This window comes from Mercenaria mercenaria, chromosome 5 (genome assembly GCF_021730395.1).
Source record: "Mercenaria mercenaria strain notata chromosome 5, MADL_Memer_1, whole genome shotgun sequence".
Classification (NCBI taxonomy): Eukaryota; Metazoa; Mollusca; class Bivalvia; order Venerida; family Veneridae; genus Mercenaria; species Mercenaria mercenaria.
Window position 1 is genome coordinate 23,444,611 of NC_069365.1, and position 23,220 is coordinate 23,467,830.

The following is a 23,220-nucleotide window of genomic DNA, read 5'->3' on the forward strand; positions in this document are numbered from 1 at the left end:
CACACTCACACTCGTGAGTCTTGTCATGTCCCGTATTATTTGCAAATGGCGGACCTAAAACTATATATATACCGTCCTATTTCTCTCATAAGCACTATCAACAAAGTGTTTGAAAATAAAATGTCCTTAAACAAACTTTCAGTTTTCTTCATGAACATAATATCTCTCCCTTACAGTCTGGTTGTGTTCCTGGTGATTGTACAGAAAATAACTAACAAAGATGCGCAACTTTTTTTCACAAGCTATTGGTTCCGGTAAAGAAATAAGGGCTATATTTTGTGGCATGATTAAGGCATTCGACCGTATTTGCCACAAGGGTTTCATTTTTAACTTTAAGACTATGGAGTTTTAGGATATTTATGATCTTGCTATTCTTCATAATTGAAAACAAAGTATTATACTCAAGGCCTGTAATCACTTTGCAATTCGGGTTCCCTAAGGATCAACCAATCCTCGGACCACTCTTATTTCTCATCTACATCAATGACATACTAGTAGTACTGGATATTCAAGCTCATATCAAATTACATTGTATTTACGGATGAAAAGTGCCTTTCAATTGTTAAAAATCCAAATACTGCTTCTGCTCTCTTGCTCTTGCTCTTCAGATGGTTTGGCATCAAGATAGCTACTGAGCTTTAACGCTTTTAAAACAGATCCTTTATTGATATCCCTCAAACAAAACAGAGCTTATGATCCTCCACTATTATTGCAAGGTCAACACATAAACGTAGTCCATAATTATAAAAATTTAGGTATTTTCCTTTCAAATGACCTTGGATTGACTACATAAATTGACGACATAACAACGAAAGCTCTACTTGAAAAAAAAAATTTCAGTTGGGTATAAATTTTCTCTGAGTCATTAACAATTCATTTATTAGACATATTCATGAGCATTGCGATGTTCTTTTTTTTACAATTGTGCACAAGGCGAAAAACAAGAAGTTGAAAAAACGAAGCAGCAAGCATAGTAACTGGAACAACGAAACTCATTTCTATTGAAAAAAAAACTAGTTTGTTGGGAAACCTTTACAAACACAAGAAAAAAGCGTAAGTTAGTTTTCTTTTACAAAAATAACCTCACATCACACTATCTTTCAGATCTTGTAAGAGACCGCAGATATGCTCTTAGAAATGCTGGAAATATTCAGTCTATATCCACATATACTGCATCAACTACAGTGCTCTTCAAGATGAAATACGTATTGCTTGTTCTGTAGCGTCCTTCTAGCATATGTTAGATAATGATATTCCTACTGTTCCAAATTACTTGCTGACAACACAAATTTATACTTCATACAAGGTTACGTATCCTATGCAGCTTTATGCCAGAAACATTATTGACTCCCCAAATTGTGACTGCCGTGATATAGATTGAACTACTTATCACTATTTTTCCATTGTCCGATATGTTCTTATTTAATAATAACAACTTTATAAGATCACTATTCAAGTATTTTATAACACAAGCATAAATCTCAGCATGTACAAGAATGAAATAAACTAATATGCTTAGATTATATAGTAGGGAATATAACTATGATTAAAACAAGTTTTTAAATAAGCTGTTGCTAATTATCACAATGGTGTATTATATACTTTTCGTAAAATACTTGTTTTTATTATTACTATACCGGATTTATATAACGCCCTTTTCATGATAAACACGTTCAAATGCGTTTTAAATCAGGGAAGGACATAAAATAGGATATAAAGAAATTCCTAACTTAATTGAATAATACCTAATAATACGTTACTTTTCAATAAGTTCAAAAAGATTAAAAGCCATATTTGTCCAATCAACTGAAATAGAGTTAGGGAAATGACCAAATTAATAATATAATTAGAATAGGAGCTTTAATCTACTTTTGATAAAGTTGCATCACTTGAAAAGTGAAGAAAAACAAACCTTACATAGGTTATCTACATGTAGTTAGATTCTACCATTATTATTAACGGGAAATAATACAATGTCCTAATGCGTAACCGCCTAATGTCCTGATGTAGTACCCGAATCACACTGACATCTAATTTCGAGCGATTTGACTGTTTGCTACGCCCTGTGCGGCAATAAGCAAAGGAATTTCCATCACGAGATGCCAGAGCTCGCATTGGTCGGTTGTTACTAAACACCTGCTACAATCACTCTGCATGACGAGGCTCCGATTTGGGAAAAATAGCAGCGTAATCGCTGCCATCCTTCAGAAGTTTTGCCGGATAAACATTACTAATTTTAATGTCTGGATAATCACTCCTGAGTCTATTCCCAGGCCAAAGAATTCTCCTGGCATCAGAAGTTCCTTTAGGAAAATCTCTATTCATATGAAATGTAGTGTTTTTAACTTCTTGGCTATACGAAGATAACATGCTCAGTGTAACTGAATTAATAAACTGGACTATAATCGGTCTATTTGATCCCCAATCTACGTGACATCGATAATAGGTTTTCATAAAGTTTGATATTGTTGTGACAGTTTTCATTTTGGGTTTTTGAAATACTACTAAAAATTAAGTTGTTGTGCCCGCTGCGCTCATCCGGGTCTACCGATTTAAATTCTAATAGAGTCAGCCTTGACATGTTTTAATTCACCATCTTTTCGATAATGTGAGCCGAGACACTAGTCAAATTTTTTACAGAAGTTCCCAGTTTCGTTAAAAATAATTTAATTAAAGTCATGTTCTTGATACTCACAATTATCAATGGACACGTTGTTACAATGTGTGTTGCTAGCAGTACTGATACGTTAAATAGCCGTTTTCTATCTTGAACCTCCTAGAATTAGTCTTTTCGGAATCATTTCTCACGCCGCCATTTTTTTCAATCATAATTTCAGGGTGGGTGGGGGGTTAACATTTAACTTTATCTGTTGGTTTCCCATTTATATCAAAGTCAATTGCCGCAATGCTAGCACACCATGCACAGGCTGTTCTAAATAACAATCTTCTAATTAAAGGACAATTGTTTAAAATATTAAACATTCAATAGTTTTAAATTGTCGTGATGAACATATAAAATTGGGAGTAGATAGTCATTCTATAGGCTGACCATTCACTCCCATGTTGAATGGTCAGGAGAGAATTAACCAGTGGTTAAGTATTAGACCTTGGAGTGAATGGTCTGAAATTCCTTCCAGTCCACCGTTTGAATCTAGAACTCTTTTGGAACCACATACCATTTCAGCACCATCCATTGATAACTTCAAGGTGTCTATGTAACGTTAAACTTAAATTTTTAGGTATTCTACATTGGCGTAGGAGTGATCTCAATGTTGGAGGTGGGGGTGTATTGGGGGACCGGCCAGCTAAACCCATCCATATTTTCCCTGAAATTGTTTTGATAACCAAAAAAAAGTGTTCTTCCCTTATTGACAACACATATCACGCCAAATACTTATCAGTACATCTAAATGTTGTCTAGAACTGGCGTTTTCTTTTATCTACATCTACTGTTATTTCTGACAAAAATCAATTTTGAGGTCAAAGGTTGCCCTCTCAAAATTGGGGGGGGGGGGGGGGGGCATAAGCCTTGGTCTTAACTTAGTATAGTCGAAGGTCTTTGACGATGATCATGAGCATTACATTTCAAAAGGTCACCGTCAGTATATTAAAGACCATATTTAGTTATGACGTCTGAAACCGTATACCGGGTTTTAGAGACTTCAGGATATCAGCTGTTTTGTTCCCAGATAATTTTGAGGTTTATAATTCAAGACTTCTTTGTTTCACATGGCTCTTTTGTTTAACTGTAACATATTTAGTTTGCTTGTACTATGAAGACAATATATTTCCACTGCTATAAACCAGAGTAAAACTGCGGTAATGCTTGTAATGGCGCCAATGTCGGATAGTATTTATTTCGGATACTAGGAAGTTGAAAAGACTATATATTCTTAAACGTTCCTTTAATATTGCAATTTACATGTATATGTGTTTCTGTTAAAGATACATGAAAATGTTATTTAACACTATGTGGTGATGTTTCATTTGTTTTTTACCAATGCAGTATAGTAAAGTGTGCACAAATTATCCTGCCCAAGAAAATGCCACTAAAACCCTCCCAAGCCTTGGTACCTCAGACCATGACATAGTTTTTCATGAACTAAACATTAACATAGGAAGACCAGTTCAACCTAAAAGATTGATTAAATGTTATAAGAAACCTAACTGGTCTAATTTCAAATCAGACATACTTGAGTTTGGTGTTCAATTTTCCAACTCAAACTATACAGATCCCAACTCCACATGGGAGAAAAAATAAATAAGCTGAGTGATAAACACATCCCAACAAAACTAAGTAAGACACGTGCGGACCTTCCCTGGTTATCCCCCAAAATCCTCAGACTTATACGTAAACGGGAAAAAAAAGTATTCAAACATGAAAAAGAAAAACAATCAACCATTGCCAAAGCATTTAAGGCCCTAAAATGTAGGATCCAAAAGGAAATAAGAACCTCCTATTGGTCTTATATGGAATCGGTCATTTTTACTGGCGACTTTCAACCGGGTAGGAACAAAAAGTTCTACTCGTTTGTTAAACATAACAAAACAGAGAGTTGTGGTGTAGCCCCCTTGAAGTATTAGAGCTTAACTCGTACCAACCCAGTCACAAAAGCAAATATCCTCAATAAACAGTTTGAATCTGTCTTTTCAAAGCCCCAACTTCTAAGCCTGAAACAACTCAGCAAAAAAGCAACAAACCCTAAATCAGCACCAGAGATGCCAACGATCCTCATAACTGTTGAGGGCATGGACAAGTTACTAATGGGGCTAAATCCAAATAAAGCCTCTGGTCCTGATGAAATTTCCCCAAGATTACTTAAGGAGCTTCACCAAGACATAGCCCCGATCATTACAAAAATATTCCAACTAATGAACTATCTCTTGAAACAGGTCAAGTCCCAAAAGACTGGAAGAGAGCAATCATTGCGCTAGTTTACAAGAAAGGTTCAAAATCCAAGGCTAGTACATGTAACTATAGGCCCATATTCTTAACATGTATTGCCTCAAAATTAATGGAACATATTCTTGTCTCAAACATCATGTCCCACTTTGACAAAAATGATCACCTTAGCCAGTATCAACATGGCTTCAGGTCAAAGCATAGCTGTGAATTTTACACAAGAGGTATTTGACAATCTTGAGAATGGCCAACAGACTGACGTCATTGTCATGGACTTCAGTAAAGCCTTTGACAAGGTTGACCACCATAAATTGATTCATAAGCTCGATACCCTGGGAGTCCACCCATTAGCATCCCTGTGGATCAAGTCATTTCTCAAGGACCGTTCCCAAAGAGTAGTTGCGGATGGCTTCACCTCAGATGAACTTCCTGTTCTTTCCGGGTTCCACAAGGATCAGTCATTGGCCCTTGTCTCTTCCTAGCCTACATAAATGACCTCCCAGAGTCCATCAAAAGTAAGTCACGACTTTTCGCAGATGACACTATTGTCTATATGTACCTGAGGGTTAAATCCTCCCTTGACTCTCAATCCTCACAAAATGATCTTCATTCCCTAGAAGCCTGGGAAAAGGACTGATCAATGGAGTTCAAGCCAGATAAGTGTGAGGTGTTGAGGATTACTCGAAAGAAAAAACATATCATCTACAATTATACACTCCATAATAGATCACTAAAAACTACAGAAGCTGCTAAATACCTGGGCGTTACACTAAGTAAAGATCTCATTTGGTCAAAACACATTGATAACATCACATCGAAAGCAAATAATTCACTTAGATTCATCAAAAGAAATGTCAAAACAAACAACAGAAAAGTAAAAGAAACAGCTTACAACACCTATGTCTGCCCACAGCTTAAATACTGTTCCACTATATGCAGCTGACTATATGGCACCCTTGGCAAAAATCCCTCACATACAAAATTAAACGAGTACAACGATCTGCAGCTCGATACATAATTATGTAACAACTATGGTCAAACAAGCAGTGTCACCCAAATGCTTATTGATCTCAACTGGCAATCCCTTGAACAAAGCTGCATTAAAAATTCCCTTATTATATTTTTAGCTCACCTGTCACATAGTGACAAGGTGAGCTTTTGTGATCACGCAGCGTCTGTCGTCCGTGCGTGCGTCCGTAAACTTTTGCTTGTGACCACTCTAGAGGTCACATTTTTTGTGGGATCTTTATGAAAATTGGTCAGAATGTTCATCTTGATGATATCTAGGTCAAGTTCGAAACTGGGTCACGTGCCTTCAAAAACTAGGTCAGTAGGTCTAAAAATAGAAAAACCTTGTGACCTCTCTAGAGGCCATATATTTCACAAGATCTTCATGAAAATTAGTCAGAATGTTCACCTTGATGATATCTAGGTCAAGTTCGAAACTGGGTCACGTGCCTTCAAAAACTAGGTCAGTAGGTCAAATAATAGAAAAACCTTGTGACCTCTCTAAAGGCGATATATTTTATAGGATCTGTATGGAAGTTTGTCTGAATGTTCATCTTGATGAAAACTAGGTCAGAATTGAAACTGGGTCACGTGCGGTCAAAAACTAGGTCAGTAGGTATAAAAATAGAAAAACCTTGTGACCTCTCTAGAGGCCATATATTTCATGAGATCTTCATGAAAATTGGTCAGAGTGTTCACCTTGGTGATATATAGGTCAAGTTCGAAAGTGGGCCATGTGCCTTCAAAAACTAGGTCAGTAGGTCAAATAATAGAAAAACCTTGTGACCTCTCTAGAGGCCATATTTTTCATGGGATCTGTATGAAAGTTCGTTTGAATGTTCGTCTTGATGATATCTAGGTCAAATTCGAAAGTGGGTCACGTGCCTTCAAAAAGTAGGTCAGTAGGTCAAATAATGAAAAAACGTTGTGACCTCTCTAGAGGCCATATTTTTCATGGGATCTGTATGAAAGTTGGTCTGAATGTTTATCTTGATGATATATAGGTCAAGTTTGAAACTGGGTCAACTGCGATCAAAAACTAGGTCAGTAGGTCTTGAAATAGAAAAACCTTGTGACCTCTCTAGAGGCCATACCCTTGAATGGATCTTCATGAAAATTGGTCAGAATGTTCACCTTGATGATATCTAGGTCAAGTTTGAAACTGGGTCACATGCCGTAAAAAACTAGGTCAGTAGGTCAAATAATAAAAAAAACCTTGTGACCTCTCTAGAGGCCATACTTTTCATGGGATCTGTATGAAAGTTAGTCTGAATGTTCATCTTGATGATATCTAGGTCAAGTTCAAAACTGGGTCAACTGCGGTCAAAAACTAGGTCAGTAGGTCTAAAATTAGAAAAATCTTTTGACCTCTCTAGAGGCCATATTTTTCAATGGATCTTCATGAAAATTGATCTGAATGTTCACCTTGATGATATCTAGGTCAGTTTCGAAACTGGGTCATGTGCGGTCAAAAACTAGGCCAGTAGGTATAAAAATAGAAAAACCTTGTGACCTCTCTAGATGCCATATTTTTCATGAGATCTTCATGAAAATTAGTGAGAATGTTCACCTTGATGGTATCTAGGTAAAGTTCAAAACAGGGTCACGTACCTTCGAAAACTAGGTCAATAGGTCAAATAATAGAAAAACCTTGTGACCTCTCTAGAGACCATATTTTTCAATGGATCTTCATGAAAATTAGTCAGAATTTTTATCTTGATAATATCTAGGTCAAGTTCAAAACTGGGTCACATGAGCTCAAAAACTAGGTCACTATGTCAAATAATAGAAAAAACGACGTCATACTCAAAACTGGGTCATGTGGGAAGAGGTGAGCGATTCAGGACCATCATGGTCCTCTTGTTTAAAATAAGGTACAGTCTTATTACAGTTGACCATAGCCACCTCACACCTACAAGGAACCTGAACTACTTGATCCCACAATCTCACATGCAATACCATTCAAACTCCTTTTCTCCAAAAACAATTCGTTCCTGGAATGGTCTCGCCCTACATATACAGTCCAGCCCCAGTTTGATTCTGTTCACTGAGAGGCTGGCAGCTGTAACCTTCTAATCTATATCTATGTTTTTATCTTAATATTTGTAGTTCTTTTTAACTTTGCACCTAATGAGCTTGGTCATCTTTTAACAGTCTGTCCCAGACAAAGCGCCTCCCAGTTATAATCCGAGTTGATTGTTGGGCAGTACACAGTAGATGTAGATGAGACTTTTTTTTACTCTTTAAGGCATCGCCAAAGAGGCGGCCGTTTTACTCAAAATTTTACATGCAAATTTTCATAAAAATAAAAGATGACTAAGTGGTAAAAATAAAGTCAATAATTTGTCATAATTATGTTTTAAATATCTATGTGAACATATGCATGTAAAAGGATGTGCATTTCACTACCTGTATTATGCCTTGATTCGATATTTTTCTCTGGCCAAAAAAAAAAAATTTTGCAATTTTACGTGCAGTCAAACTCAATATATATTCAATACATGTAAAAAAATAATTACAGCCAATTGTAAAGAAGACCATGAAGAACAAAGTCTTAGGGAATTAATTTGAAATTTTACCTGATTACTGAATTATACACAAAAATCCAAACACCATCAATTTATCCAATTTGTTTTATCTGTTCACACATAATTTACATGTATATAAACAGGTGATATTATAGCAGTCGACTGTTCAATGAAAAACTATGTTATCTCCCTATATAAATGAATATAGTTAGTGTAGTGCTGCGTTGAACCATCAAATTGTGTACTGGTTTACCTAGCAAGCTGTGGTCAGTAATGCATGTACAAACAACATTTTAAATTAAATTTACATGGGGTTGTCTTTTTGTGTCTAATGCAATAACCAGGAACAATTTCGACAAAAATTCCATAAGAGTTTGTAGTATACATATTGTACTTCAAAAAGAACTAAATTTTGTCTTTGTAATATGTGTTATAATAGAGTTTGACTGTGCGTAAGATTTCAATATTTTGGGGTAAACGTTCCGTCTAAACGAGACTCAAACATTTTACAAGCGGCGTATGTACTATAAATCATCATATGCTTCTATGTTGATGATAATTTGACCAGCTGTTAAGGCTTTAGTGCAATTTTCAAGAGAAAAATACTCGGCCTGAAAATATGAACTGATATTGAGTTGTGACTGTGGCGATTGCACAACCTGAGATATATATTTTTTTCAAGTCAAACTTTCAGTTCAAACTTTGAAAAAAAGTGTAAAACTGGTATGTGGTTCCTTTCAAATGTTGTATAATTATGCTATATGGGAAGATTGATTATGTCTCTCCTGACATTATTTTTGCCCTGTCCGTCCATCCTTCCATCGGTTGCATTTCATTTCTGATCAATAACTAATGAACCATTTGACCTAAAACCTTCAGACTTCATAGGGTAATAGGTCTTATGGAGTAGATGACCCCTATTGTTTTTGGGGTCACTCCATAAAAGGTCAAGGTCACAGGGGCCTGAACATGAAACACTGTTTCCGATCAATAACTTGAGATTGAACCACTGACCCAGAATGTTAAAACTTCATAGGATGATTGCAGAGCAGATGACCCCTGTTGTGATTGATATCCAATCATAGGTAGATGTTCATTAATGGTTTACTAATAAGTTCAATCAACTAATAACATTATCAGTGTAAAACATGGATTTCCTTATAATGAAAACATCGTTTATTCATAGTATTTGATGCTTAAATCGTCATCTACATATTTTGATTGATAATTACCTTCCATGTGCATATTCAAGTCATCCAAAATATGATTAACTTTATTCAACATTAAACATCGACTCTCAAATAAGATTGGATAAAGATAAGGAAAAAATGTTAAGGAAATACTGCTAATTGTTTGAATCAATTAGATGTAATACAGAGTATACAATCATACTTTTTTATACAGAATGTATTGAGATGAATTGTGTGTTGTTTAAAAGCTTACATTATTATGTATTCCAAAGCAGTGTGAAACCGAATAATTGGTGGATGCCATTAGGGTTTCTAATACATCACATAATCTGAAACGGATTCTGTGATAAATATGTTGCGTTTGATTTACATGCTATATAGATATAATCCTCGAATTAACTCAATTGTTTAATCAACAAAATCAGTCTAATAAGATGGAAATTGATAAAAAATGTGAATGTAATTGTTTAAATTGATGTAAAGTTAAGCACTTTGTATCAGACTGCTATGTAGTGTCTGGTAAAAGCTTACTATATATTTTTGTTTCCAGTGTAACGAGATGCTTCTAAGTGCAGATGGATTATTATCAGTATAAAACGAAATTTGTGGAACCAAGGTAGTGAGAGATACTGGTACCGTGAAGGAAGATTCAATCGAAAATTTCTTTGATGAACGCTATGCAGGTAATGATTGCCAGATGTTTAGCACTGGGTATTGATACAAATAAATGGTAAGTAAAAAGAAGGCTTCATGTAAATGATTACGCCACACTGTTGAAGGGTTTTATTGTTTTGCTCATGTCATTCTGTCCATCATTGAACCATTTCGTTTTAGAATGCATTGACCTTCTAACATCAAACTTCATACAATATTTATCTGTGGTCAGTAGATGAATCCTATTTTTTTGGTTCAGTAGGTGAATGGTCAAGTTCACAGTGACATTAGACTTAGGTTTCCAGGCTAAGCTTAAGAAAGCTTAGGCCTGCAGTTGTCAAACTTTGTAGGATGATTGCCTATGGTTGGTAGATGGCCTCTGTTGGACTCAGGCCCCTTTCTCAGAGGTCAAGGTTACACTTGTAAAGGTCAAAGTTGGAAGTCATTTTTTGTATGATCAGTGACTTTACTTTGCATGGTTGGATATTCAAGCTACTTATCACAAACAGTCTTGTTAACAAAATAATGATATGTCACGTGCAAGACTCAGACCTCTAGCTTGAAGTTCAAGATCACACTTTGAGATAAAAGATTTTTGGTGTTTTCTTATTGTCCACTCTGTAACTTTTTATGCATGGATGTATATTCAGATGTCGTGTGCAATACTCACCACTCCTATCTCATGGGTCAAGGTCACAAGTATCCAGTTAACTTTATTGGTGGTAAATGTCAATTATTTCCTTTTGTATGATAAAGTAAATAATTTGTGTATTTGTACGCCGTTTTGAAAATATTGACTTTTTTTACTCACTTCACAAAGTGACAAGTGACTTTTGTGAGCCGCAGTGTCCGTGTCCTGTGGGTCGTGCGTGTGAGCTCGTCCGTAATATTTGCTCGGACACTAGAGGTCATATTTTTCTGGATCTTATGAAAGTTGGTCAAATGTTCATCTTGATATACAGGTCAAGTTCGAAACTGGTCACGTGCCTTCAAAACTAGGCAGTAGGTCTAAATGAAACTGTACTTCTAGGGCCAATTTCACAGATCTTCATGAAAATTAGGTCGAAGTCACTTGATGTATCTAGGTCAGTTCGAAAGTGGTCCAACTGCTTTCAAAAATACTAGGTCATGTAGGTCTAAAATTGAAACCTTGTGACATCTCTAGAGTGCATATTTTAAGTCTTCATGAAAATTGTCAGAATGTTCACTTGATGATATCTAGGTCATTTTCGAACTGGGTCACGTTGTGTCAAAAACTAGGTCAGTAGTCTAAAAATAGAAAAACCTTGTGACCTCTCTAGAGGCCATTTTTCATGAGATCTTCATGAAAATGGTCAGAAGTTCATCTTGCAGATATCTAGGTCAGTTTGAAAATGGGTCACGGCCATCAAAAACTAGTCATTTAGTCAAAATAGAAATAAACCTTGTGACTCTTGGAGGCATAATAATTTTTAAGGGATTGTATAAGTTGCCCTGATTGGTTATTTAAGTTATGCTCAAAACTGGGCACTATGTCAATATAGAAAAAGCGACGGTCATATCAAAACTGGGTCATGTGGGAAGAGGTGAGCGATTCAGGACCATCATGGTCCTCATGTATGATTGTGTGTGTGTGTGTGTCTGTCTGTCCATCAGTCCTCCGCCATAATTCTTGTTGAGCATAACTTTACACATTAAAGGTATGACTTAAACTTCTTAGCATATAGTAATGGTGATGAGTGATATGCAAGCACTTGAGAGGTCTTAGGTTCAATGGTGAGGTCCACAGATTGAGCTGAAAGGTCAAAACTTTCATATATTTGTCCGGGCATAACTTAATAATAGATGGAAGATTTATCGATATTCGTAAATCGCGAATATTCGAATATGAAAATCAAATTCGAATATTCGTAAATTATTGTTTTTTTTTTTTTTCAATAGTTCATTGATTTTGGGCAATAGAGCATGCTAATTCTACAATAACCAAGCTATTGTTTACGCGTATCAAAGATGTCCAATTAACAAAAAATAGCAATGCATAATTGGCAGGAGCCAGCATTTCGGATTAACGTTGCAACAGCGTCAGTGTGTTAGATGCATGTCAAAATGTCAATTAAAAGAAAATTACTGAGGTCATCGCTACGATTCACAGTTTGTATTAGGGTAATGGATATCTTTTATCTTTGTTCATTTATTGCGCCTGTTATGTTACAAGTAGTGAACTATTTCAAAACAATACAACTTGTAGATATTGTCGATCTTTTCACAATAGTTTGTAACGACGTTTGCAGAGCACATCCGTCGAATTCAGTTTTACAATCGACATGGCCGATTCAAATAAATCATGAAGTAACTATTATAATAAAATCAATGAAATACCACGATTGATGCATAACTTATTTAAGAGTTTAGTCTGCTCATTTGTTTTTACATTTTTACAGCAATGAAAGTTTCAAAATGGCGACGGTAATATACAACACGCGTCATTGTTTAAATTGGAACGACCTGTATATTTTAGATATAAATTGCGACGTTAAATTATTATCGTTTATTTTTTGCTATCATTTTGAAGCTAAAACACGAATAGTAATCGTGTCATGATTATACTGACAGAATCGTGAAATAAAACGCTAGGATCGGCGGGTTTTGCTAGGTAGGATTGTGTTACCCGAAACAAACATTTACGATGATCCACGCTTTAAACAAATGAATACGTTGTGTATATGCCAATCACTTAATAAGAATTTAAAGCTTCCATTAAAACAAACCGAATATTCGAATATATTCGAATATGGCAAACCGAATATTCGAATATTGATTTCAGTATTCGTTCCCATTCCTACTAAATAACTATGCATTGGTACTTCGAACTTGGCGTGTACATTGGTGGCATTGAGACAATGTGCTGAGCACATGAACCAGGTCTGTAGGCCAAGGTGAAGGTCACAGTTTGAGCTTAAAGGTCAAATTTGTCTGTTGTATTTAGTGTTCGGAGCATAACTTACTAACCATTCAAGATATTGACTTGAAACTTTGAATATAGGCAGGTGGTGATGAGATGATATGCAGACTGCAACCATCTACATTACAAACGTTTAACATATTTTTCAAAATAATTTCAGTCCTATAAATGATGGTGTCTAGTCTAATTGTTGCAGTGAGCACAATGCCCAACTTTATTGTGCTGCCTCACTGGAATATCACACCATAGATACATGACATGATACACCACCCAGTCACATTATACTGACACTGGGCTGACCAGTCCTAGCACTATCCTCTTAATGCTGAGTGCAAAGCGAGAAAGCTGCTAGTACCATTTTTTACGTCTTTGGTATGAGGCAGCCAGGGATCGAACCCAGTGTGGAAGTACAGAAACAGAAGATACATGTTCAGGTTTACAGACCATTTCTAATTATCTCTGTATTTTTCAGGTGCCTTTGGTATAGACTTTACTGAAACGGAAGATATATGTTCAGGTTTACAGACCATTTCTAATTATCTCTGTATTTTTCAGGTGCCTTTGGTATAGACTTTACTGAAACGGAAGATATATGTTCAGGTTTACAGACCATTTGTAATTATCTCTGTATTTTTCAGGTGCCTTTGGTATAGACTTTACTGAAACGGAAGATATATGTTCAGGTTTACAGACCATTTGTAATTATCTCTGTATTTTTCAGGTGCCTTTGGTATAGACTTTACTGAAACGGAAGATATATGTTCAGGTTTACAGACCATTTGTAATTATCTCTGTATTTTTCAGGTGCCTTTGGTATAGACTTTACTGAAACGGAAGATATATGTTCAGGTTTACAGACAGTGTCTAAAGGTCTTCTAGAGCACGGTGTTACCTCATTCTGTCCTACCATAATCACCAGTCCTAAACAAACTTACCACAGGGTAGGTAGTTCAGTCTATTTTGATGATCTGTTTGTTTGCGCTACAGTTCCTTAATTTGAAACTTTTAAATGGACCTACTGCTAGCCTTCAATTAACTAAATTATAGTAGTCATTCCTAGATGCTGTCAGTAAAGTTTATTTCTTTACTTTATTATGCTACCCTTCCTCATTGAAGAAGGGGTGTTTTGCTCATTGTCTGTCAGTAAAGCATTTGGTTTCCAATCAATAACTAGAGAATGTTCGGGTTTACAGTAGCCAGACTTTGTAGGATGATTGCATCAGTAGATGACCCCTATTGTTTTTGTGGTCAGTAGATAAAGATCACAATGACATTAAGACTGTACATGGTTTCCACTCGGTAACTAAAGAAAGCTGTATTCTCTTGTCAGATTTCAGATGTTGATTTCCTGAGGTCAGTAGATGAGCACATTTGTTTGTTTTGGTCAAAGGTGAAGATCACACTGACCTTTAGACTGAAAATGGTTTCCGCTCAATAACTTTTGCTTATAACTTTTAAACTTTATGAGATAATTGTCTGTAGTCAGTAGATGACAGTTGTTGATTTTAAGTCGTTTGGTCGATGGTCAATGTCAAAGCATACAAAACTACATACACATTGTCTCAAGGTAGGCCATCTTGTGGGCATTTTGTGTCTTAGAAACGGCTCGTTTTACACATATGGTACCACTTGAAACCTTATAACTTATTCAAGAATTGATTTATCATTGTTTGTGCTCCAGATGACCATAATGTATTTCGTGTTCTTCCAAATTTCCAAACATTTCAGGTTATACCAAAAGTTCAGAAGTGCAATGGGAGCAAGAATGGAGCTGGTATCCTAGGTAAAAATAATCATCATTTTAGTCTGTTCCATCATTTTAAAAATTGCAAATTACTACAGTAAAACACAACTTAACCATCATTTGATTTTAATGGAATCGTTACCTTGGTACGGCAGATTCGCTGTATGTTCTATACAAGCAAAACTGACTTAACCAGAACTTGGCTTACAGGGTTATCCAACATAGTTTAGTTGTTGAAGACAATTCCAAGTACATGTATAAATGCATGTGTTTCGCACGTTCTTAACTGGCAAGTGCGGATCGTAAAAATTGCTGATTGGCAATTGTGAAGTTGAAATATTTTAACACGGCAGTACCATTCTACATGTGCTTATGATATCTGATTTTAAAGTCGTTTAATTGAATAATATTTATAAAATGTGTTAAAGGCTGATAATGCCTTTGTTTGTAATATGGCTGCCACATTTATGAACATAAAATATGTCTTTTTCTTGTTAAACACTGTTTTCTGTTGTTGTTTTCTGAAATATTTGCCAAAGGTTATAATATTTATTGTAATAGAAGAAAATATCCATTGTTTATGATTACCTCCCTTTCAGGTCTACATTTAGAGGGACCATTTATAAATAAAGTTAAGAAGGGAGCTCACAATCCAGATAATATCAGGTCATTTCCAAATGGTATCAGGGATGTTGATGAAATGTACGGTGATTTTGACAATGTTGCCATGGTTACCTTGGCACCAGAACTGGAGAGGTCAGGGGAGGTTATACAGGAATTATGCAAAAGAGGTGTTAAAGTTTCATTAGGTAATAATAGAGCGAATCAACTAAATACAGAAAACTTTGTTAGGTTGTGCGTCACTGTGTTCGGGTTTAGGGTCTTTTTCAACAATTTTTCAGTGATATGTACATGGTCATAACAAACTTCTGGTTAAAAGGAACAATTTCAAGTGACCCAGCTTTTCTTTTCATTATTCTATGTAAAATGAAATGGTTTCAGCAAACTTGTTTACAGCTAATTATCAGATATAAGGAACACATATTTATATCATAATTTTATAAAAATACAGTAAAGAATCACCTGATATAGCGGACACCAAAAACTTCATAATCAGAAATTTGTATAATATTTTACATAACAATAGTGTTTCTAATGTATGCTTATTAATGTTTGATATTTTTTTGTAGTACAATGACAAACAATTATAAATTATAACAATAATATGTGAAAATAGCACAATTATTTGAGACAAATCAATATTATACATCTCAATTCTCAATACTAGTAACTGGAATTCACTGTTTAGGAAAGCTGGTCTAGTAAAGATTAGTTGAAGCAGTGCTATATAAAACAGCAATACACCTTCAAGCAATAAACTTTCAATAAATTTATCCTGTGGCTCAGCCTGGACTTACTTTTCTTACACAAATGCTAAGCCCCAGTATTCTTGGATATGCTACAAAACATTATCTAGTAATGCAACTGTGATTTTGTTCCAGCTGATTTTTTTTTGTTAAGGATTTGAAGTGTTTCCCTTCTCCACAAGCTATAATTCCATCTGCAAACCAGTGACTGAAAAACTATGAAGTCTTTATTTTTATGCAGGTCACAGTTCAGCAGATCTGGTTACTGGGGAGACGGCTATTAACAATGGAGCATGTATGATCACACATCTCTTCAATGCCATGGTGTCAGTAGGTACTCTCATGTTATTACAGCTGTCCACACATTTTCTTTAAAAATTCAGTTAAACTGGAAGCATTGTTTTCTGTGTCTAAATAATGAATTTGCAAGTTCATGATAGGCATATTTTTAGCAGCGACTTTACATATGAATAGTAATGGTTTATCAGGAGTGTCTCAAGTTGCTTTTCCCATGACATTTGCTGGTTTTTGAAAGAAAACTTTAGATAGGTTTACTAAGGTGTAACTCAAGCTGCATTTTACAAGAGTGATTCTAACTTTCCCCAGAATCAGAGTTTGGCTAGTTTTTCCAGGAGTGACTCAGGCTGGTCATCCATAGAGAGACTAAGGCAGGTTTATGGGTGAAAGGTGGTGGAGGGCAAAGCTAATTTCCCAGTAGTGACTCTGGCTGATTTTCACAAAAGACAAAAGCTGCAGCACACAGGTGCATAGAAAAGTGACTCCATGCAGCACTTTGAAAAGTAGCTTTAGATTTCAACATGCATTGAAAATATTTCTGTGATGGAAGTCAGTATAAAACAGTTACACTGAGAGCCAGGTATTTTTTTGACACAGATGTATAGAAAAGTGTCTCCTTGGCACACTTTTAAAAGGTTTGGTTTCAACAAAATGCATTGTTAATTTTTCTGTGATGGAAGTCAGAATAAAGCAGTTACACATAGAGCAAGATAGTCTTTTCAAACAGGTGGTATTGTTGTAGGTTTATATCTGTTTAAAAGTGAAGCACTGAGGCCTGTAAAGTATTATAAGACAAAATAGACATTGATTGTGTGTATTGTTTTTCAGTATCATCATAGAGACCCTCATTTGATAGGTGTATTAACAAGTACCCATATAGACGAGGGCCGACCATTGTACTACGGACTGATTGCTGATGGTATACATACACATCCCTCTGCTTTACGGTTAGCACAGAGAGTGCATACTAAAGGTTTGCTATTAGAAATATCTTTTATATTCAGTTTATCTATCTATCATACCCACAGATACAAAGTATAATGAGGCTTTATTGGAGTCACACATGTGTCGGTCTGTCCGTCTATAATTTATGTCCGCGCCGTATCTTCTAAACTGCTAGGAAGATTATCATAAAACTAGCATCAATTATTTACCTCATCAACACAACATACACTGCACAGAACCCAGGTCTCTGGGTCAAAACTCAAGGTCCAACTTGGAGGTTAAAGGTATACTAGTTCCACTTTGTGTCTGCTCCATATTTCATAAAACTACAGTTCAAAAAACGTTATCTTGACTTAATTTTTCAATATTTCGATATCTTGAGTGGACGTTCCCAGTACCGATCTTTTCCTTCTTATTCCATATAAATCAACTACAGATATCTCAGTTTGGCTATTTCGATTTTTTTCAATATCTGTACTAAATTTTCCTGACTTTGAAATTTACTCCATTTTAACATCAGTTATCTCGAGTGAACATTAATTGTCTGACAAACGCAGGTGCAAAAAACTGCACTCTCTTGTATTCACTCAATATTTGTCAGGAAGATTGACTGAATATTCGAATACTATAAATGCTGTTCTTTGCCATCCTTAGTTGTTTATCTAGTTAAGGCGACTTTGCAGAGCACAATCATATATCAGGTCAACACATCCAAGGTTACACTTATAAGTCAAAGATCAAATAGTTTGAATTGTCTGCTAAACCACTGGAATGATCTTCATGACTGTCAAAGGTTTAACGGACACTTTGAGAGCACAGGTTATGTGTCTGTTCCATGACTGTGCCATCCATTGAGGGATTTTATTGATGCTTGGCACAAATGTTCCCAATAACAAGATGATATTTTTGTGCAAGTTCCAGTCCCTTAGCTACAAAGTGAAGGTCACATTTTGATGTCAGTGATTAACATGTAATTAACAAGGTCTTGTTTTTCATGCCCTGTCTATAATAATTATATCTGCCATCCAGAAAAGGATTATAATATAACCTGACACAAATGTTTGTCAAGGGTCAGGTCACTCTTGGAGGATGGATGTTAACAGAAATATACTATCAAGAACAAAGTTTACTACAATTTTCATCTAGTTTATCCCCCCTCCCCCACAAAAATATATATATATAAGATAGAAAATACTAATACAGAAAGTGAAAGGAAGTTCATAAAGCTTTGTCACACATAGTAAGTTGCATACAATAAGTGATATGAAGTCACTGGTAAAACACAGTACAACTTGCATTCAGAGACCACAATACATTCTCTTAGTTTGACTAGTCTCTTAACACAACTTGCAGTCTCTTAATGAGGTCTGACTGTACTTCACCAATTACCTTAAAATTAACATTACAGTATAACCTGCATAGATGACACCTCAGAAGTGCAAACTCTTGTTGATAATAAATTTCTTAGTAAATTTACCTGACTGGGACAAAAACTTACGTACAACATTCTAGCTTTTTCCTCATTCATGTTCTTTCTGACTGGTTTTATTGTACTATCTTTAAAATTTATACTGTGCCTTAGAACATTTTTCAAAAAATTGTTACAGCTACATACTATTAGATGAAATGCTTAACTGGACATGATTTTTAGGGCTGGTGCTAGTGACTGATGCTATATCAGCTATGGGTCTGCCTACAGGGGAACATTGGCTAGGTAATCAGAAAATTGAGGTGAAAGGCAAGCAAGCTACAATAGCAGGCACTGAGACACTCTGTGGCAGGTAATACAATAGCAAGCACTAAGACACTGTGTGCCAGGTAATACAATAGCAGGCACTGAGACACTCTGTGGCAGGTAATACAATAGCAGGCCCTGACACACTCTGTGGCAGGTAATACAGTAGCAGGCCCTGACACTCTCTGTGGCAGGTAATACAATAGCAGGCGCTGACACACACTGTGGCAGGTAATACAATAGCAGGCGCTGACACACTCTGTGGCAGGTAATACAATAGCAGGCGCTGACACACTCTGTGGCAGGTAATACAATAGCAGGCGCTGACACACTCTGTGGCAGGTAATACAATAGCAGGCGCTGACACACTCTGTGGCAGGTAATACAATAGCAGGCGCCAAGACACTCTGTGGCAGGTAATACAATAGCAGGCACCGACACACTCTGTGACAGGTAATACAATAGCAGGCACCGACACTCTGTGGCAGGTAATACAATAGCAGGCACCGACACTCTGTGGCAGGTAATACAATAGTAGGCACCGACACACTCTGTGGCAGATAGTACAATAGCAGGCGCCGAGACACTCTGTGGCAGATAATACAATAGCAGGCGCCAAGACACTCTGTGGCAGGTAATACAATAGCAGGCGCCGAGACACTCTGTTGCAGGTAATACAATAGCAGGTGCCGGCACACTCTGTGGCAGGTAATACAGTAGCAGGCACCGAAACACTCTGTGGCAGGTAATACAATAGCAGGCGCCGAGACACTCTGTGGCAGGTAATACAATAGCAGGCACCGAGACACTCTGTGGCAGGTAATACAATAGCAGGCACCGAGACACTCTGTGGCAGGTAATACAACAGCAGGCACCGACACACTCTGTGGCAGGTAATACAATAGCAGGCGCCGAGACATTCTGTGGCAGGTAATACAATAGCAGACACCAACACACTCTGTGGCAGGTAATACAGTAGCAAACACTGAAACACTCTATGGCAGGTAATACAATAGCAGGCACCGAGACACTCTGTGGCAGGTAATACAGTAGCAGGCACTGAAACACTCTGTTTCAGGTAATATAATAGCAGGCACTGAGACACTCTGTACCACTTTGTTAAACAGGCAGCTGCAGTGGGACATACTGGTCCTGCAGACAGTAGCAATAAGCTTTATAGTTATTTCTTCAAAAATTACTGTGAACATTAAGGTAGTTCTGTACATTTGATAAATCGGAAGTATTGGCATAACATCATTTTTCTGGAAAACATAGAATAAAGCCTGGATTTTATGGTTTAATGGCAACAGGCGAGTTAATTTTTACAGCTCTAACATTACTACCATTCTAAAGTTAAAACATTAAAATATCTAACATGTTAAATAATTCTAAAAAATTTCTTAGAATCAGCTTGAAATGTGCTGATCTCTTTTATCACTGGCAGATATCTAGAAAACAAGCATACAGAACTATACATTTTATGTCACCATATTAAAAGCCATGTGTTTATTTACGACTGCGAGGTTTTATTAAAATCTACATTGTAGAAAAAAATCTATTTGCAAAAGTGTGATCAAAATTGTGATTTTCCCATAGCCTCCCATTATGAAAACTTGTGTTGGGTCAAGTTTTCAAATCAGTCTAGCAAGAAAATTTTCAAAGTATATTCTGAGGTTTTGAAAAATCAGGGTTTAATCAAATTCTACGTCATACTAAAAAATTTGATCCAAGTGTGCAGAACTACCTTAACAGCTGGTCTAGTCGACTATGGTTTTATCTGAGAACTAAAGCAGTAGTTCCTTCTTCTGTTGTCCTACAGGCTAACCTTTTGGTTGCTTGTAGAAATTAATACTAAGTAAATACAAAGGCAGATATTTGTATAATGTTGTTCTGTCATGATTTCGATATTCATGGTGATATTCATGGTTCAGTTAGCAAGTTTCACAACAAAGTAACATTTAAGTTCTACATTTACTATCGGGAAAGTCCTTCTCCTTTAGCTTAGCTAGAATGGAATAACAGAGTAAATAAATGTATTTGTCAGTTCATATTTTCAACATGTCCGAGATACTGCTAAATGATATTTATTTCAGTTTGATAATGGTAACATTTTTCTCAGACTTGATCTTAGATCGTTTTGTTTTTCAGTATCGCAAAGTTGGACTACTGTGTGAGAAATCTTTTAAAAAATACTGGTAAGTGAATAAGAGTTAGATACAAAGTCAATTCTAGTCAAGTTAGTGCGATACAATTTATACAATATATTTCTGTACCAGAGTATTTTTTTTTCAGCTATAAGTCGTAATATCTAACACACTAACTGCACTTTTCCTCAGTGTTAAATACGGTGTTTTTATTGAGACTATTAAAAATAAATCATATAATCTACAGTCACCTGTATAAACTGTCTTTCATTCAGGATGTGGAGAGGTGCTAGCACTGGAGTCAGCAAGTTTACACCCAGCCAAGATGCTTGGTATCACTGACCGAAAGGGCACGTTGGATTATGACACCGATGCAGACTTTACCATTCTTGATCAAGCCCTCAATGTGATGGCCACATATATTGCCGGAGAGCAAGTCTGGAACTCGGGACTTCTTGTTGGACTTTGATATATATGCTGGTGTAATATTGTTGAAATAATTGTCATTGCCAGACGTGCTACAGCATGTCATCTTCCAAATATTGTTATTGTAATGTTGTTGGTTTTTTTTACAATTTTTATTGTAATTCTTTTGTATCAAATAGTAGTAGTTCCAGTTTAGAATGTTGTAAGGGAATATCAGTTTTGAGTATTTAAGGTATCTGGTCCACAAATAAGCAAGTTCTGTATAACAGTGTTGTTAAAATATATCAAAAATTGATGCCTAGAAGGCTTATTAAAATTTTGTATCATTTGAAAGTGTATTGTCTACTGAAAAAGAAAATATAAATTACATGACAAAAATATGTTACAGAATTTTTATTTTATTACTTTATAGTCTTCAATTATACTTCAACAGAAATCCAGTTATTGCAGTGTAAAATTTATCATTTCACGGTCAAAAACATGACTTTGATGATTCTTGCTTAATATTTATGGTCATCTTATTTACTAATTCTTGTTCAGCAGACATCACTCATTCAAATGATATCAAAAAACATGGGGTCACCAGGCATCAAAATTTTACCTATTTGTGGATCGGATACCTTAAGAGAATCAAACTGGGTACTTTTAATGTAACCTGTATCCTTTATATATTGATGGAAGCTCATTAATTGATACAAAATTAAACATGAAGGAAAACAGCAGATACTTATCTGATAAACTTAACTGAAATCAAATAGATTTATGCTGTTTCAGATAATTGTAGATTTTTATATCATATTTTTCTATCATTTATACTAAAGTTTTAAGGATCTGTGATAGTATAGAGACCATACTAAGAGTTCTTCGCATACTTTAGTGTAATAGAAATAACAGGTAAATAGAAGCAATGGACTTTATATCTAGGAATGAATGATAGTTAGTCTTAGTCATAATACTGATTGAAAGCAAAGGCTAATGAATTTGTGTGATAAAGGAAGGTAATTATTATGCAACTAATTATGTAATGATTGAAATCCTATTGAAACTTGTTAAATAGTCGTTAAAATTTTGGACAATGCTAGCTGTCTTTGCTATGCGTCTACTGCTAAAAAGTCAAATATAAATTTGCCATAGATTACATTTCACCAGTTCTGCCAATTTAATAAGCTCATATACTTAAATTAGACTTTGGGCAATTTTGACAGATTAAAAGTGTTTGCAGTGTTTACACAAAACTTGCTGGCAAAATCAATACACCATAGTTGTTTAGTTCTAGAATCTGCTGTTACAGAAAAGTGTCACTGTCTACAAGTTGGTGTGGGAGGTCCTGGCTGTAAG

At 35.8% G+C, this 23,220-nt stretch overlaps 1 protein-coding gene across 1 annotated transcript; it reads left to right on the top strand.

The window, feature by feature from the left end:
• Positions 1-5,543: 5,543 nt before the first annotated feature.
• LOC123556650 (N-acetylglucosamine-6-phosphate deacetylase-like) lies at positions 5,544-22,890 on the top strand. Its single transcript, XM_053544482.1, has 9 exons — positions 5,544-5,676; positions 14,029-14,165; positions 14,953-15,007; positions 15,568-15,777; positions 16,577-16,665; positions 17,461-17,605; positions 19,229-19,358; positions 21,461-21,507; positions 21,732-22,890. The coding sequence occupies exons 1-9, from the start codon at positions 5,544-5,546 to the stop codon at positions 21,923-21,925; spliced, it is 1,140 nt and encodes a 379-aa protein (XP_053400457.1). The 3' UTR covers positions 21,926-22,890.
• The last annotated feature ends 330 nt before the right edge of the window (positions 22,891-23,220 follow it).